The 19,151-nt window shown below is 37.4% G+C and overlaps 1 protein-coding gene and 1 non-coding gene across 3 annotated transcripts in view; one reads left to right on the forward strand and one right to left on the reverse strand.

Annotated features, from left to right (window-relative positions):
- Kdm5b (lysine demethylase 5B) overlaps positions 1 to 19,151 on the reverse strand; it is an 87,736-nt gene that overhangs the window by 58,151 nt on the left and 10,434 nt on the right. For both annotated transcript variants that reach the window (XM_004625360.3, XM_023708050.1), the window contains exon 2: positions 2,283 to 2,360. In XM_004625360.3, coding sequence (XP_004625417.1) covers positions 2,283 to 2,360 — 78 coding nt within the window. The remainder of the gene's footprint in view (positions 1 to 2,282; positions 2,361 to 19,151) is intronic.
- Positions 18,427 to 18,551, forward strand: LOC111814832. The gene has a single exon (XR_002819714.1). It is a non-coding gene; the product is annotated as a small nucleolar RNA SNORA28 (small nucleolar RNA).

A 19,151-nucleotide genomic window follows, 5' to 3' on the forward strand; every position in this document is an offset into this window, starting at 1 on the left:
TCGGAACCAGGGATTGAACTCAGGCCCTTGCGCTTGCCAGGGAAGCGCTTATTCCTCTGAGCCATCTCCCCGGCCCCTATATATATATGATTTAAATATAAAAACAGAAACACTAACTCTACTGGAGGAGAAAGTAGGTAGGAATCTTAAAGACAGGAACAGAGGGGTGGCCAGATAGCTCAGTGGATTAAAATGCCTGCTTAGGCAGAGGCAGGGACCAAGGCTCATCTCTGGACTGCCATGCTGGTCCCGCTCCCACCTCTAGAGTGCACACTGAGACAATGATTGAGATTGGGTACAGCAGCACACACCTGTAATCCCTAGGCTTGGGAGGCTGAAAACAGAAGAATCACTAAGAATCCAATCTACATAGTGATACCCTGTAAGACCCTGCACTAAATTAAAAAAAAGACAAGGATAGGTAGAGAGTTCATGAACAAAATCAAACTGCACAGGAAATACTTCAAAGAATCAACAACTGGGATCTCATTGTTTTATTTCATTTATTTAAGTATGTACGTAATTTAGTATAGGGTCTACAGGGTCTCACTACACAGATCAGACTCATAATGATCCTGTTTTCAGCCTCCATAAACTGGGATTACAGTTATGTGCCACCATGCCCAATGTCTCAACGCATGGGGGGTGAGAGGTGGTCCTATTTCATCTTTTTGAAAAGTTTTTGTACATTAAAACACACACACACACACACACACACACACAACAGAGTAAAAAGAAAACCCACAAATTGACAGAATATTTTAGCCAACTGTCCCTCAGACAAAGGATTTCTATCTAAAACATATAAAGAATTAAAAAAAAAAAATTCAGGCTCCAAAAATTCAAAGACCCAATCCAAAAATGGGTATCTGAGATGAACATTCACTTCTCAGATGAAGATACACAAACAGCAACTATATGAATGATGTTCAATATCATTGGTTGTTTGAGAAATACAAATTAAAACAACACTGAGATCCTATCTCACCTAAGAAAAAATGGCTATCATCAAGAAGTCAGCCTACAACAAATACTACAGGGGCTGTGAAGAAAAAGGAAACCATCTCCACTGTTGTGAGTGAAGACTGGTACAACCATTAAAGAAATCAATGTGGAGATTTCTCAAAAAAACTAGGATTAGAGGTCCAATTCAACCTACCTATTCCCTTCGTGGGCATTTTTCCAGAAGAACTGCCAACACCACTCATAACAATATACACACACCCATGTTTATAGCAGCACAATTTATCATAGATAAATCTTGAAAACAACCCAAATGCCCATCAACTGAGGAATGGATAAAAAAGCTGTGATATTTTTAAACAATGGAGTACTACTCAGCTATAAAAAAGATAAATTTGAGGCTTTTATACAGGGCAAATGGATGTAAGTAGGGACCATACTCATAAGTGAAACAAATCAGACCCCCATGTGTAAACATGGTATTGTCTCCCTAGTGTAAGAAAATCTGAAAGGTATAATAAATCCTGTGAAAGGGAAAGAAGCTGTTCCAAGGAAAGGAACAACTGAGCTATAGGAATGGAGAAAAGAAAGGGCGGGAAAAATAAATATACATGTCTATACACAGGATAGTTGGATAACTGTACTGCTGACTTCTGTTGATCTACTGAAAGAAGCAGTTAATACTTAATGTTTTACCTCTTTTTAAATTTTTTATAACTTTTTTAAACCAATTTTGCATGCTTATATTTTGTTAACTGAACAACTAATTTGAAGACAACAAATATGTAATGTAACAACCAATGTTGAATTTGAGTCAATGTACAAAAACAAAACATGGTTCAGTACTAAAGTCAATTTGCAAATATTAATGTATATAGCCTGTCCCTATGTTATCAGTACTCTTAAGTCTCAACATCTATCCTTTAAGTCTCATCTACCCTGCACTTTTAAGTTTTCAGTAGCATAAAAAAATTACCTGTTCTCTAGAAAATCTTCCCTATTTCCTATTCTTCACTGAGAAGCTAACATGCATTATTAAACCTAAATGAAGTTATACACTTGCAAGAAAATTACATGGCAGAATCTATTTGTTTAAACATTGGTTCTTCTCAAAACCTAAATCCCAGCGGTTATTACTTAAATATAGGATTCATACACATTAATATGACAAAATAAAATGACTGACAAGAAAAAATCAGTGATATTAATGAAATATGGTTTGCTTTACTGTAATTTACTTTACCACTATTATATTGCCATATTTTCAATTCGCAAAACTACCAGAGCCACAGACACCAGAACAGAAGTGAGCACATTACCTCTAACTCGTTGAGTCTCTGGATACGTGGGGTAAAATGAAGTTTATCAACATCACATGCAAATGGTGGCTGCCAATCCTAGGAGAGAGCAAAAGCTTGTATTAGAAAAATTAATTGTCTAGTATTTAAAAACTTATTTTATAATTATATCTAAAGGTATATGAACCAGTCTCTAACCAACTAATGAGTACAGAGGGAGGTAGTTTAATCATTCTTTCCTTCACCAGATAGCAGAATACTGTATGAATGAACACAAACATTTTCTCAAATCAGATACATCCCACATATATCTCTTCCCATACCCTGCCCCAGAAATGTCTTGGAGCCTCAGTCCCTGTCCAAGAGTCACTGATTTAGGTAAAACTTCTCTAACCAAAGAAGTATCTCTGTATAAAACAGGTATCTTAATGTCAAATTACCTATAAAATATTTCTATATATTAACTTTCCAGTAACACCAGTATTTAGTATAACACTGAAGATAAATTCTTTAGTCACAGTTAGGAAGAAACAACCCCCAAAGACAATTTTATAATCATCCCATTTGCCTACTCTTATACAGGTCTGTTCTCTAGAGAATTCCATTATGTAAGAATGCTATCATAAGGAAATAAACAGGTAGAAAAGTATACATGACCTATTACCTATGTGTGGAGGAAATTAGAAACAAATGTCCACAAAAGGTATAAATACATGCTGTTTTAATGAGTCTCAGTTTGGGATAATGAAAAGGTCTGCAGGTAGAAGGCAGTGATGGTTGCACAACAAAGTGAATGTACTCAGTGCCACTGGATGGTACCATTAAAAAGAACCACAACAGGACAGACACTTAGAAAGTTTCTCCTGGTGTTTGACAGAGCATTAACTAGACAGAAGGCAGCAGAAAGTATAATCAAAGCATGCTTCCAGAAAAATCTCAAAAAAAAAGTATTGCAAGTAACAGTAGCTGTGGGATAGACTAATGGAAAGTGTGGAGATTCAGTTAGCATAAAATTTGGAGATAAAAATTCTCTAAAAAAAAAAGTTCTCTAGAATATAAAGGTACCAAAGTAATCCAGACGACAAACATTATTTCTTATTTAAAGATGGTGACAATCTTGGAAAGAATGTAACAAATCACTGTTGAAATGGCATTAAATGGCACTGCCCATTCCACTGAAGTTCTGAAATCTTTCACCACATAAATAATCTCCAGGTCTCTCTTTTATGATAAACTGATTATAAGTAATTTAAAAAAGGGTACAATGGCAAAGTGTACATGACATATTTTAATGAGAAAAACAAAAAATATACCAAAGTAGAGATGTCTCTTTATTGAAATGGAAGATCACCCTTAAATATGTTACACAGAAAACAAAATATAGGTTTTGCAATTAAAAACAAAAAAAGACATTTCACAAAAGAGTTAACAGTTTTCACTGTTGGTGGCAGGATTACAGATTCTGCTTTTTGGTCCATTCTATTAAATACAAATCTGAAATGTTAAATGCAAATGATAAAGAAAAAGTTAATTCAAGAACATAATATCCTTTAAGCTAATTTTACACTCAGAAAGTTATTCTAGTTGTAGCACACACCTGTAATCTCTACACTGGGAAAGCTGAGGCAGGAGGGCTACTGTGAGTTCAAGGCCAGTCTAAGCTACAAAGTTGAGTTTAAGGCCAGCCTGGACACTACACTTTGAGACCTTCTCTCAAAAAAACCAAAAACAAGCCAACAAAACAAAACAAAAAGCTAATATCTATCACTGGAGAATATATTAAATACATGTTGGTACATAGGTAAATATTAAAATACTATGTAGGTATAATAAATAAAAATTAAAGAACATCATTAATGGGTGTTGACATAAAGCTTGCTCAGGACTGACTAGGTTCAATGTGCAGTTCTGGAGGAGGTGGAGGAGGAGAAAGGGGAAGAAGAAGAGAGACCATATTGTTGGAATTTATCACTATAGATTGTTTTTAATGTAAAGGCAAAACAAAATTTTGTTTAGTGATAGAATAGTGAGGCTGTCTCAAAAAAAAAAGATAAATAAAGGACTGTTTTATTGTGGAAAAAAAAAGAATTACAAATTAGTACAAACTTATTTGATATACCATTTTATATGAAGAAAGGCAGTCTTACCTGTTTAAGAATGCAATGAATACAGTAAACTATTCAGGTGTTTTAAGATAGTCAATAGAGACTATGGCTACTTTAAAGAGCAGCTAATAATATAATGGACTTTGTTAAAGTTAAAAATACTCCGCAGTGGGGCAAAAAGTTGAAAGTCTCGTTTATTTGTTGTTTAGCTCAACAAAGAAATTCTGTTTCATTGTACAGAATACAAGCAGTAGAATAAAAATCACATCTCTTCTTAACAGTCTTTGAAACTGGGTGTGGCATACCTTATAATTCCAGCACCTGGGAGGCTGAGGCAGCAGGATCCTTGTGAGGTCAAGACCAGCCTGAGCTACAGAGTGAGCTCAAGGCCAGCCTGAACTGCATAGCGAGAACCTGTCTCAACTAAAAGAGAAACAAAACACCCTGTGCTCCTGAGTTCAATTCCCAGTACCAAAAAAAAAAAGAAAAAAAAAAAAAAAAAAACCATCCTGTGCATGAAACAGAAGCCTATATATTGCCCAGAGTTTTGCTCTCTTACTTTTGGTAGCCAGTTATAGTAGAACACGCCTGTAACCCAAGCTACTCAGGAGACTAAGGGAGCAGGATTTTATGTTCAAGGCAGGGGAGTTAACTTAGTAAGATCTTATCTCAAGACAAAAAGGGTTGGAGTTGTAGGTCAGTGATAGAGCAACACTTCAATTACCAGAATCAATCAATCAATCAATTGTATTGTCTTTCAGAAATGAATTGATCTGTTTTCAAAGTTAAACCAAAAATACAGTCTAAAATTAAAAATAAAAAAAGTCTGGGGATATAGCCCAGTACAAAGGCCTTGGATACAATCTACAATGCCACAGAAATATAGTTATGTCGAAATACACAAATAAATAGTCAAATATTTAGTCTTTTTTGTTTTTAGAGACAGGCTCTTGCTGTGTAGTTCAGGGTGATCTTTAACTCCAATCCGCCTATCTCAGCGTCCCCCATCCTACTAGGGCTGGGATTACAGGTATGCACCACCACGCCCAGCCTCTTGCTCTTTGTTTTCAAATATTTAGTCTTAACATAATGTTCAAATGATCTAAAAATTGTATAAACTCAAATTTAAAGGTGATTTCTTATTCCTTGATTAGATGTATTAGATATAAATTAGATGCCTTGTATCCCCAAAATGAAAGAAAGTATATGCAATCTCATGTTCTAAAAAAAAATCTATGAAAGTTGAGTTACAATGTCTTTATATCTTTGAATATATATACACATTTGAATACATAATTCATGCTTATTTTAGCCTGAAGCATCAAATGAATACTAAAAGCAACACATCAGAAACAATACACTACACAGGCATCAGGAAGTTTATCCTGAGTACAGTATTTTAAAATTGATTTCAGCAGCCCGGGAGATGGCTTAGGGGACTAAGTGCTTCCCTGGCAAGTGCAAGGGCCTGAGTTCAATCCCCGATTCTGCCAAAAAAAAATTTTTAAAAAGACTAAGAAATAATAATAATAATAAAAATAAATAAAATTGATTTCAGATCATTTTTTCACTAAAAACAGATTATTGCAAACAAAGTTTGTCTGTCTCCTGATTACAAAAAGATGAGAGAAAAAAGGAGAACATCACTTTATTTTGGGTCTTTCACCATCAGTAAAAGCTGCACTGCAGTAAGAGAAATTATGAATTATTTGGACACTGATACCATGGATCTGAGACATGCTTGGCACAAAGGCAGGCCTCATTAAGTTTTGAATGAGAAGGGTGAAAAAGCCATTAAGAAAGATAACTAACTAGAAGAAGAAAAAGGTTCCACAAAGTACAAACCTTAAGATAGGGAAAATAATTCTCAAATTAGCCAAATAATCAAGTCCTCACTTAGAAACAGTGTGAAAATTTCTGATGTGGGACCTATGTATCTAAAAGGGGTGTCACATAAACTAAGCAAAACAGTAAAAACTTTAAGCCATCAACAGTTAAGTAGATCATAAATCATACTTTCTCACAGAAAAACAGCATTTCCATGCCAACTAGAAGTAGTAAGACTCAGATTTCAAGCAGTTCTATCAATTCCCTGATGTTTTAATTTTCCTTGTTTTTATTTACTTATTATTATTATTTATTTATTATTATTATTATTATTTTTTTTTTTTTTTTTGGTGGAACCGGGGATTCAACTCAGGCCCTCGTACTTCCCAAGGAAGCACTTACTCTACTGAACCATCTCCCCGGCCCCCTTTTTTTTTTTTTTTTTGTTCCTTATTTTTAAAACTTTAAAATGGCCAGGCATGGTGGCGCATGCCTGTAATCTCAGCACTGGGGAGCCTGAGGCAGGAGGAGGGCTGTGAGTTCGAGGCCACCTTGGGCTACATAGTGAGTGCAAGGCCAACCTGAATTACCAAAATTAAATATGTAAATAAGTAAATAAAATAAAACATTAAAATGGTGCATTTAACCTCTTCAAAGTAAAAAATACAAAAACTATATATTACTTAATAAATTCCATTATTTTCCTAGTACTCAAAAATGTATTCCTTGGGAAAGCAATTAAGTAGGAAGGTAAAGCATCAAAATCCTCAAGAGATCTGAGAAACAAACATTTTCTTTAGTTCCACCACTACCTTAACAGTAACAACTTAAAAGTGACTTAATAGAAATATTTCAAAAATAAGTCAATATAGAATAACTTTCAAGAGGTATTTTCATAAATGCTGCAAAAAAATTCATTGTATAGACAATCTATTAGCATCCCTGTATTTAATGTATTAGAATATTCTTTTAATCTTTCTAATTATAGAGCCTGTCATCATTCTGAGAGGTCTGGCAATTAGCAAAATGAGTAAGTACACTCTAGACAGAGTACGTTGTTTCTCTGACTCCCTGAAGACAAAGCCAATTAAAAATCTGTGTCAAAAGCACATTCCTGTTAGTTTACAAAGAGTAACATTAACTAAGGACCAAAGCATTTTTCTAAATGTATATGTTACATAAAAATCATTGGAGAATAAACGCACTCACAGGATTTCAAGCCAATGTGAATAGAAATAAGTAATTTTGTTTCCAATGTTATTCCTATAATACTATAAGTTATATATAATAGTTGCCTTTCTTTTAGCTTCATATTTTATATATTACAGCAATAAGGGAAAAAGAAATCAAGGATCACAGTGATCACTGTACCTGCAACATTTGGAATATGGCTTGCTGGGTGTGGTGGCACAGGCCTGAAATGCCAGCTACTCAAGAAGCTGAGGCAGACCATCTGACACTAAGTCCAAGACCAGTCTGAGCAACTTAGCCAGACCCTGTCTCAAAATAAAAATGGGCTGGAGGTATATACCTCAGTAGTAGAACACTTGTCTATCACGTGCATGGCTCTGGCTTTGATCCTAAGCACTGCAAAAAGAAAAATGAATGCTTTCCAATAATAACTACTGGGCTTTTTTTGAGGGGGGGGGGTTCTTTTTTTTTTTTGGTACTGGGGAATGAACTCAAGACTTTGCACTTGTCAGGTAGGTAGGCCCTTATCCTACTGAGCTATCTCCCTGGCCCAATACTGTTGAAAAAGTAATTCTAATTAGAAAAATTAAATTTTGAATGTCTCTATAAAGCTAAAAGCACTAAGTATAAAATCAAAAGTATTTTTGTCAATTAAAAGGTTTGGTGGGGGAACTACCCGCTTGGGCCCCCCTCTTGTCCCTCTCTTGGACACTTTCTTTCTCTCAATAAATATATTCTGCTCATGGAAAAAAAAAAAAGGTTTGGTGACAAAACTTTATAAAAAAGAACAGGGCAGGGCTGGCGAGATGGCTCAGTGGTCTAAAGCACCTACTTGGAACAGGCTTGGCAAAGCACAGGGACCGTGGTTCGATCCCTCAGCGTCACATGCCAGCCAGCCCCGCCCCCTGGTGGACTGAGCTGGCCACACACACACACACACACACACACACACACACAATAAATAAATGTTTTTAAAAAATTAAAAAAATAAAGTATATATAAAAAAAAAAAAGAACAGGGCAAGGTGGTACACGCCTGTAGTAATCCCAGAACCTTAGAGGCTGAGGCAGGAGGACAGACACCAATTCGAGGCTAGCCTGAGCTGTATATAGTTAAGTCCAAGAGCAGCTTACAAATAATGAGACCCTGTTTCCAAAAAAAAAAGACAACAGGGTAAGTAAAACACGTCATGCTCCTGCACTTAGAAATATGCATAAATATATCCATTATTGTTTACACTGTCACATAGGATTTATTCTAATTCATATAAAAACTGTACAGCTTTAAATTTTAAATCCTTCCCTAGCCAGCAGGAAAGACTGTGAAGGCTCTGGGTTCAACATCTAATACTGCAGGTGATGATGATAAAACGGTAGATCATCCTATATAGTAGGTAGCCAGGTTCCTCAAAACTGTCTACAGCATAAAGTCTGTGAAACCACCAGAGAAGAGAAGCTCCTAAAAGACAAAACAGCCAGCCATGGTGGGAAGGCCTATATATAATTCCAGCCCTCAGGAGGCTGAGGCAGACAGAAGAGTCCCTCTGAGTTCAAGGTCAGCCTGGGCTCCACAGATAGTTACAACCCAGCTCAGACCTACATACAAAGAAACACTCTGTCTCAGAAACCCAAAGAAGGCTGAGGCAGGAAGACTGTTGAGTTCCAGCCCAGCCTGGACAAGTTAGCATGCTACGCTCTCAAACTAAAAAAAAAAAAAAAAAAAAAGGCTGTGATGGGCTGGGGAAGATAGCTCAGCAGTCTAAGCATCTACCTGGCAAGTACAAGGACTCCAGATCCCTGGAACCCTGGGCGGGCTGGGGGCTGGGGGCTGGGGGCTGGGAGCGGGTGGCAGGGGCCAGGGGCGGGGGTCCACACACCTGTAATCCTAGCAGTGGGGAGACTGAGACAGTAAGATCACTATGAGTCTCAACTGTGTAGCGCCCTTGATCAAAAGAATAAAAATAAAAAATACAAAGGGGGACTGTGACATAGTTCAGAGGTAAAATGACTGCCTAGAATGAGCAAGATACTGGGTTCAATCCCCAATACAACATACACACAAAAGACATGGGCTTTATTTAGTTAACTGGTAATAAGTGGTTCATTAATTTTAACAAATGTGTATATCATGCTACTGAAAAGTTAATAAAAAGGAAACAAGGTGATTTTTCTATAAATCCTGAACAGATTTTTTTTTTTTTAAATCTACTGAAAAATGTCATTTGGATTAACTTTTATGTTTTATGTTCCAAACTGTTCTGAACCCCACAGAGGTCTCAAAAAGCAAAATGTGTTTACTATAAATTTTTAAAATCTAGTAACAAGCACAAAAATTAATAAAGTCCAATTCAATATTTCAGTTATTAAAAAATATTTCAGTTATTATATAGTAATAGTTTGACTTTTAGAAAATGCTTTTAATTTTCATTTCACAGAAGCAACAGATAGGTGAAAAATGAACTTTTTATTGAACCCTTTATTGTTTTTGTAATAATCCCTTATAAGAATGAGCACTGAGGAAAAGATAGCAGTTAGGGTGGAATGTCAACTTGATGGGATTAGTGAAAAGCACTTCTAGTAGGGCAGAGTGGGTGTGGGAGGCCTGACTGGGGTAGACTTGGGGGAGTCTAGGTCTAGTATTTTATCCCTTCTTCTCCAGTACTGTTTATCTGCTCTGCTTTGAACTAATAAACACCTTTGCTCTACTGTGCCCTTCTTTCACTTTTCTGCCCGGAATCCATCCAACCATTGACTGAATTCCCTGAAGCTATGAGTCAAATTAAAGCGTTCTTCCTTTAAATAGATGATGGGTGTCAGGCATTGTATCTCAGGAACAAGAAGGTGACTAATACACAGAGAAATCACTTACTCATGGAGCTTACATTAACTCCTGTTTTTGTAGAACCAATCGTTCCTTTTCTCTACTCCCAAAACTCAAATTTTGGGGCTTAAGATCCCCTTTTAAACTCTTAACAACTAAAGACTTAGAATAGCATTAACTTATATAGAGTATATCATCAACATTTATCATAATAGAAAGCAAAACTAATTTTTAAAATCAGTTACTCTTTAATATTTCACCTGGTTGTATTTTATAAATATTTTGTAAATTTCCATAAAGTCTAACTCGACAGAAATATGCTATAGGAGCTGGACATCTGGCTCAGTGGTAGAATGCCTGCCTAGCAAGCTGCAAGCCCTGGGTTCATTCCTCGGCACCAAAAACAAAAAAATAAACCTCCCCTAGAAATATGCTACATTTTTCATTTCTTCTGCTATCAGTTTTAGTATATTGTTTTGGTTCAAATATATTAAGACAGGCTTGTAATCTCAGCATTCTGGGAAGCTGAGGCAGGAAGACCAAAAATTCAAACCCAATATGGGCAATTTAACAACATAGACTGTCTCAAAAGAATAAAAAGGAAACAAAGACAAAAGCTGGGAACACAGCTCAGTTTGAAGGCTATGGGTTCAATCCCTAGTACTGAAAATAAGCCTTCTGCCCCCGGCCCCCCAAAAAAGCCACTCTTGCAGTTTTGCTGTCTTCTACCACCATGACCTGCTGCCCTTTGCCCTGTGCCACTCTGCCTTGGAGCCAGTCAAGTATGGACTGAAACCTTGCAAACTGTCACTACATTTTAGAACAGCCACGAAAGTAGCCAAAGGGCTGTGCAACCAGCATGAGGTCATTCGAACATGATATTCTCGCTGTAGCTAGAAGCAGTGTGTCATTGATGTCATCATGGTGCAACTGGTTTTCAGGAGCCAGGAATTGAAGGTGTTGAGTTGATCATAATGCCAGGTGAAGAAATTAACAAACACTATGCTGTAGAAATTAATGAGCAACATTTGAGAATTACATAGGAGCTGTAGACAAGATGCTGAACACCATGAGTCTGTTTCAAGAAATGAGTTGTTTAAAAAAAAAAAAAAAATGAGTTGTTGCAGAAGTTGGACCCACAAGTGGATTTAGTTTCTGGGTACACATTAACTCAATGTTTTGGGTTTATCTGGCAACTCAAGGAGTCAATCCAAAGGAGCATCCAGTAAAGCAGGAATTGGAAAATATCAGAGTATACATGAACTGAGTCAAGGAAATAACAGACAAGAAAAAGACAGGCAAGCTGGATAGAGATGCAGCCTCAAAATTTGAGAGAACTGCCCTCTGGGAACCAAAACCTAAACACGCAGCCAAAGCTGTCAATAAAGGAAACAGTAAAAAAGAAACTTTTGGTTTTGATGTACGCATAATAATACATATTTACTGTTTTCACAACATATGTAATCATGTGGCAAACAGAAGTTTAAATTTATGTGCTAAGAATCGTCTCCACCAAAAGACTGACTTGTCTTTATTGATTTTCCTGTAGAACACCATGAGGTTTTTAACATTGTGATATAATTTATATTTATAGTTTAGCATCTCTTTTAGCAAGATATTCTCTTCTTCATATAGATTCATCTTTTTGGTTTTGAGACAGGACTTCACCTATCAGCCTAAGTGGGCTGACCTTGAGCTTTCGGGAACTGCAGCCTTCTAAGTGTTGGGATTACGGATTACAGGCATGTGCCATCACGCCTGGCCTGTATAGGTCAACCTTGCGAGTACTGTTTTGTAACCAACTGTGAAATTTAAGTTAAATGTTCTTTATAAACATTGTGTACTATTTTAAATGAATAATAACCTTATAAAGTGTGCTTTTTATAGACTGAAAATGTTTATATTTTGTTTTCATTTTTTTACGTATTTAGTACAGGGCCTCACTACACAGATCGGACTCATAGTGATCCTCCTGTTTTCAGCCTCCCAAGTGCTGGGATTACAGGCACAAGTCAGCATACTCAGTCTCCAATCACCCTCTCAGCACCCAAGGGGCCAGCACAGCACTCTGGTACCCAACCCTGGCCCTTGCATCTGCCTAAGCATGCACTTTAATTAATCCACTGAGCTATCTGGCCGGCCCTAGACTGAAATTTTATTTGTTTTTATTTTTTAATTTTTCTGGGGGGAACCGGAGATTGAACTCAGGCCCTTGCACTTGCTAGGGAAGCACTTATTCTACTAACTCATCTCCCCGGCCCCTTAGACTGAAAATTTAAACACATGTGTTTTTACTGTATGACAGTAAGAATGGAATGGCTTAAATATCTGCTTTTTCCTGAGTAGCTGATTCCTCATACTTCCATTGTTGCAGAAATGATTGTTCTTTGGTATTCAAAGTATGAAATCAGAATTTTAGTACTTTAATTCTTGGTATACTGACTCAATGTTATATTTAAAATAAAATGTGTTGTTTTTTTTTAAGTTTATGAAGAAAACCTGGCCTCACATAGTACTTCACTGAAAAAAAAATTTTTTTCTTGAACCTACTGAGAGGGTCTTGTGAACCTTCCTCAGGTCTGGCTTATACTTTGGAAACAGCTGCCCTGCTGGACTCCTTACAGATCACACCCTCTCATCCATTCATACAAAGAACTCTGACTATGCAGATTAAAAAAAAAAAAAAAAAGCCCCTTCAAATATGCTTTCTGTTCACTCATAGTGATTCCCCCACTCACCCAGGGAAGAGTCTACAGGGTGTTCAGGGTCTCACTACTAGATCGGACTTGTAGTGATTCTCCTGATTACAGCCTCTCAAATGCTGGAATTACAGGTGTGCACCACTATGGCCCCAGAATCTGTGGCTGGCTGAGAGTCATTCTCAGCAGTAGAACACCCTGCTTAACATGTTCAGAGCTGCGGTCAATCACTAGCACTAGGTGATATATGAACAATAATCTGTATTTGTTTTGTTGCCTTTTTGATTTCTTTTTTGTTTTTTGTGGAACCGGGGATTGAACTCAGGCCCTTGTGCTTGCCAGGGAAACGCTTATTCCACTGAGCCATCTCCCCGGCCCAATAATCTGTATTTGTAAATCTTCTAAACACCTTAAATTTGTTAGTGTCAAAACCAGAATAAATATAAAATGGTCCTTTTATAAATCTTACTTCCCAACCCTCAATTAGCTTCCTGACAGGTCACTTCATCAGAATTAGCAAACTATTATTTTGTTTATAAATAATAGAATAAGCAAGGTAAAGAGTCTGCATAGATACTTTTTTATTCTCTTGTTATTTCCCCTAAAGAAAAAAAATTATCTACTGGAAGAACTCACACAGATGCTGGCATATGTATCCTCACAGGCCTATAATGCAATGCTCTCTTAAAATTTTAAAAGGCTTGTCTTATAGAAAACCCGCTACTATTATGAACTACTGGACTATTTTGGAATATTTTGCTGAATTCACACACCTGTAATATTTAAATGACAAAACTAAAAAAAAAAAAAAAAAAAAAAAAGGGATAAAAATAAACAACCATTTTGTATCTGTATATTCAAAATAGGATAGATATACAGCTAATTCTCTTAATCCAATGAATTAAAGATTTGTTTTAAGAGTGTTTGTAAACAGGATATCATGTCTGCATCTTGTACAATGAATAACCACTAAGACAACAATATGCAATGTATTAATTATTGAAACTGTCCTACTAATTGAATTTGAAAGTGTCTCATTGCTATTTGTTTCTCAAAAAAAATTATGGAAAATAAATTTAAACAGGCTGGGGGCCAGGGATATAGCTCAGTGGCCAAGTACCTGCTTGGCAAGCAAAAGTTCCTGAATTCAATTCGTTATGAAAAAAAACCTACAGGCTGGACATGATGGCACTAATCTGCAGTCCCAATACTCAGGAGGCTGAGGAAGGACTGCTGTGAGTTGGAGGCCAGCCTGAACTACATAGCAAGACCCTGTGTCACAAACAAGCAAAAACAAAACAAATGACCAAGAGGACACTAAATTTCTAGAACAAATCATCTTCCACCTAAATGGGCTGCCATTATGTTGTGGTCTAATCATGAAAAGTGAACAAGGGGGCTGGGGAGATGGCTCAGTAGAATAAGCGCTTGCCTGGCAAGTGCAAGGGCCTGAATTCAATCCCCAGTTCCACCAAAAAAAAAAGAAAGAAAAAGAAAAAGTGAACGGGAACCATTATTTCTTTTAGGTCACTGATAGACATGTACCTGAATGGGACCAGAAGAAATCTCAGATCCATCTCTCCTACTGTAATTATAAGTGGTGCAGTATCACTTCAATATGCTTGCACCAAACCATGTGAGAATCAAGTAGCTATATAATGTCACAGTTTTCTCCGAAAGAGAAGTTATTATATAATTAGTTTTGATCTGTTTTCTCCCATACTTAGGACACTAATTAAGAAAAAACAATGTTTAGCCGAAACGGAAGCTGCCAAGATTAAGAAAATACCAAAAAAGATACCAAGAATGATTTGTTTTCAAAGAGGGAGAAATGGTTTAGGAAAGAGGTTGGACTCTGCTCCCTACCCTAAGCAATTCTCAAACTTATCTGGGCACCAAGGGCAGGGAAAATTAAACAGCCCACACCCTAACTTGAAGACTTCATTAACATGGCCTACCTTTGGTCCTTTACAGACTAGACATTCCTGAGGATTCAAAGTCAGGTTCAATGAAACTAGAAATCAGGGTGAACCCAATGAAAGATATTAACAAACTATAAAATCTTCATTGTGCAGATTTTCCCATCTAAAGACCTTTTGAAATTCTATTTTATTTTAAAGTGAAAGGAAAGGCAAAGATGTGTGTAATGCACATCTATAATCCCAGCACTCTGGGAGACTGAGGCAGTTCAAAAATTCAAGTCTAGCCTGGGTAATTTAGCGAGCCCTGCCTCAAAAATAACTTTTTTAGATCAGGCTGGAGATGCAGCTCAGCACAAAAGCACTCTGTTCAATCCCAATTATTATTAAAAAAAATAAATAAAAGGAAAAATTTAAATGAAGGGGAAATAGCCATGTATTCCTCTAGATACAAATACTTAACAGCTAGTTAGCACTGTTATAATTAAGATATACCACCACAGCCCACACCCATAATCTTAGCAACTCAGGAGGCTGAGGCAAGATTGAAGTTTGAGGAAAGCCTGGCTAATTTAGCAATATCATGTCTCAAAATATAAATTAAAAAGAATATTTTTGGAGGCTGAGGCAGTAGGATTACAAGTTCATTTTTATTTTTTGTATTTAGGACAGGGTGTACATGGTCTCACTGCAAAGATTGGACTCATAGTGATCCTCCTGTTTACAGCCTCCCAAGTGCTGGGATTACAGGTGAGCGCCACCACGCTCAGTCTCAATCCATCTCAGCGCACCTTGGGGGTAAGGCCACCATGGCAGGCCAGGGGACTGAACTCCCAGCCCCTGCGACTGCCTAAGTAGGAGCTTTAATCCTCTGAGCTAGATGGCTGGCCCTAGGGTTACAAGTTCAAATCCTACCTTCGAATTTAGTGAGCCCTGTTTCAAAATTAAAAAAAGAAAAAAGGACGGGGACACACAGTAGCTACATATCAGTGATATAGCACTGTTATGGCTTGCATCTAGATGTCCACCAAAGCCTCAAGTAGTCATAGGTGAAGTTTTTCAGAAGTGGCTGGAACTAGGGAGTTGTGATCCTAGGATTAAAGGTGTGAGATTACTAAATTAGTGCTCTGATTGGTTTAGCAAAGTTGTAGTATGGATAATGGGGAAGTCCAACCTGGATATGCTGGTACCACTCAAAAGGTGAGTAGTCTAAAAGGTATAAAAGCTGTCTGTGGCTGCTCTTGCTGTTTGGCAGTCTCTGTTTGCTGTAGACTCTTTCTCCTCTGCGATGCCCCTCTGCCAGGCTACCCTGTCTTGGAGCCAGCCACTAAGGACCACAATTTCTACAAACTGTGAGCTGGAATAAACATTTCTTCCTAAACTTTGGGTGTTGGGCATTTTGTCTCAGAAACAAGAAAAGTAACAAAGACAAGCACGTTGGACTTGACCCAAGGCCCCCTAAAACACACACACACACAATTCGGTAGATACCACTAATTCAGTGGTATAGGATTCAGTCTATATTAACACACCACCACCATCCGGAAAAACAAAACAAAGACACATGAAATGTAAGCCTAACACTAAAAATGACAACATAGCTGAATGTAGCAGTACATGCCTGTGAGTCTTAAGACAGAAGAACCACTTCAGGTTCCAGGCCAAGTTGTACTGCAATGACTTCAAAGCCTACTTTTTGTTAGTCAATCAAATCAATCAATAAAAATAGTTTTTGGTACAATAAGTATGATCTCTAACCGCCACATGTGAAATAAAAAGATTGAACTTAAACCTGAAATTGGGGGCCAGGGAGATGGCTCAGTAGAATAAGCACTTCCTGGCAAGTACAAGGCTGAGTTCAATCCCTTGTTTGGCCAAAAAAATTAAAAATAAATAAATGAAACACCTGAAATCATTCAGTTGACTCCACTAAACATTGAGCACTAAACAGGCAAAATGCCAGTCTACATTGTATTTATTTTTTTTAATTTGAGAAAAAAATATGAATGAGACATTTTCAAAGCTGATTAATAGGAGAGTTTCGATAATCAATACATTGTACACTGTTATCTTCTTAGTGGTTATCCACAGTACAAGAAGCCGACAGGATTATCCTGTCCAAACACTATTAGTACACATCTTTCTTCTCATTGAATTAAGCAAAAGTAGCTGTATATCTATCCTATTTTGTATATATAAATACAAAATGATCTTTCCTTTGTATCCCTTTTTTATGGTTTAGTCCTGTCAGAGGTGGATATTCTATTGGCATCTAAATACTATAGATGTTTGAACTAAACAAAACAATCCAACACTGTCTAGCAGTCTATAATATTAGTGGGTTATCCTCAGAAGTTATTGACTTGAGCCTTTTACACTTCATCATATTAATATGGCTTTACTTTATATACCTTGTTTTTATACTTTTCTGCTGGATGGTTAAGACCAAAATAAAGCAAGACCTATATAGCAAGAAATGTAACTTTTGTATCTGATAAGGTCAGTCAAGTACCCTCAAGATTTATCCTGAAGCCCTGTACCGCACTTTGTAGATCCTTTGTCAGTGTCAGCCATGAGGATGAATCACAGCCATTGCTTGACCAATTTGCTCTCTGTGAAAGCCTGAGAAAATGTTTTTTCTCTCCATGTGACTCTCCCCAGGCACACTATACATCATTGATCACATTCCTCTGTGGCTCATAATCTTGATCAGAATATTTGGAGCACAACAATTTTTGAACTCAGTTACATGATGTTACAGTACAGGTTCTCCTATGTCCTGAGTCTTCACTGACCTTGAGAGGCTAGGGCCAAAATGTTGGCTGACCTTGCAGCCCTTCCTTTTCTCCAATTTTTGATCTGCAAACTTAGATTGTTAACCCTCCAGAAGAGAAGCTTGTTATTAACCTGCAATATATGCAGTTTGGTTTACCCTATACACTGTTTATCTGACTACTGTGATTTCAATCCTTGGGTCCTCTCCTCAAGGAATCATGACAGAAACAGAGATTCAGTCCCCATCTCTAGTAAACATCATACCTGTTAGAACCTAGATCTTAAGACTCTGCATCCTCCAGAACTATGAAGATAAAATTCTACCAGAACTGTAACAAATTCCTTTTTTTTTTTTTTTTCTGCAAAGCTTTATTCCAGAGGGACTCAGTCCTTCTTGGCAGCTGCCTTCCTCATGGCGGCGAGCATGTTGCTCAGCTCCTCACTCTTCCTCTTTGCACAGATATGCGTGTCCTCACTCTTTTCTTGATGAACTTGAGGACATGTTTGTCCTTGGAGACCTTGAGCAGCTCCATGACTTGCAGCTCGCAGGGTGCGAAGGTGCACACCTCCTGGATCATGTCCGACATGAACTTGGTGTGTTTGGTAAGGCATCCGCAAGGGTGGCTGTGCCTCGGTTTGCTCACATAGTCACCTTGGGGCTCTTGTTGAGGCCCATGGCCATGGAATAATGAGGGCCATGGCTGCTGTTCTTCAATGGTTGCTGTGGCGGAAGGCCTATACTAGTTCATACCACTCCCGAAAAAAATCATTTTAGAATCCAAAAGTCTAGTTTTAAGCCCTGTTCCCTTTTTAAAAAGTCTTGATGAGTAATTAACTATCTATTACATAAGTCAAATATATTTTTAACAATTTGAGCTTGCTACAGCAAGAAAGTCTAACCTATTCCAGCATTCTCCCCACTGTGAGATAGGCTGTTATATAGACTGAAACAGTGGAAAAAAAAAAAAAAAGATATATTTTTAGGGCTGGGGAGGTAGCTCAGTAGAATAAGCGCCTGCCTGGCAAGTGGAAGGCCTGAGTTCAATCCCCGGTACCACAAAGAAAAAAAAAAAAAAAAGATGTATTTTTAAAATGTAGGATGAGAAGACACAAGATTAATTGGGGCAAGGGTTACAGAGGAATTGAGAGGAATGGACTACCATCAAGTACAATATTTAAAAACCCCAAATCCACAACCTATGCAAGGGCTAGGGAGATGGCTCAGTGGACTAAGCGCTTCCCTGGCAAGTGCAACGGCCTGAGTTCAATCCCCGGTTCTGCCAAAAAAAAAAAAAAAAGAATCAAACCACACCCTGTACAAGTCTTTCAAGTCAGCTCCCCACTGGAAAATCTGGTGGCTGTTCTCAATTTGTCTAAAATGCACCATAACACTGGATGAAAAAAACAGCTGAAATTTTCAGAGTGGAGCTATACTGCGACAATTCATCACAGCCCTTTCTCATTATCCACCACCTCATCCTTTTCCCCATAAGTAGTCCTAGGAGAGCTTACTCTCTGTTTCTCTCCTCCAGGTTAAATCCTGACAAGGACAAT

Source organism: Octodon degus, unplaced genomic scaffold (genome assembly GCF_000260255.1).
Source record: "Octodon degus isolate 3935 unplaced genomic scaffold, OctDeg1.0 scaffold00009, whole genome shotgun sequence".
Classification (NCBI taxonomy): Eukaryota; Metazoa; Chordata; class Mammalia; order Rodentia; family Octodontidae; genus Octodon; species Octodon degus.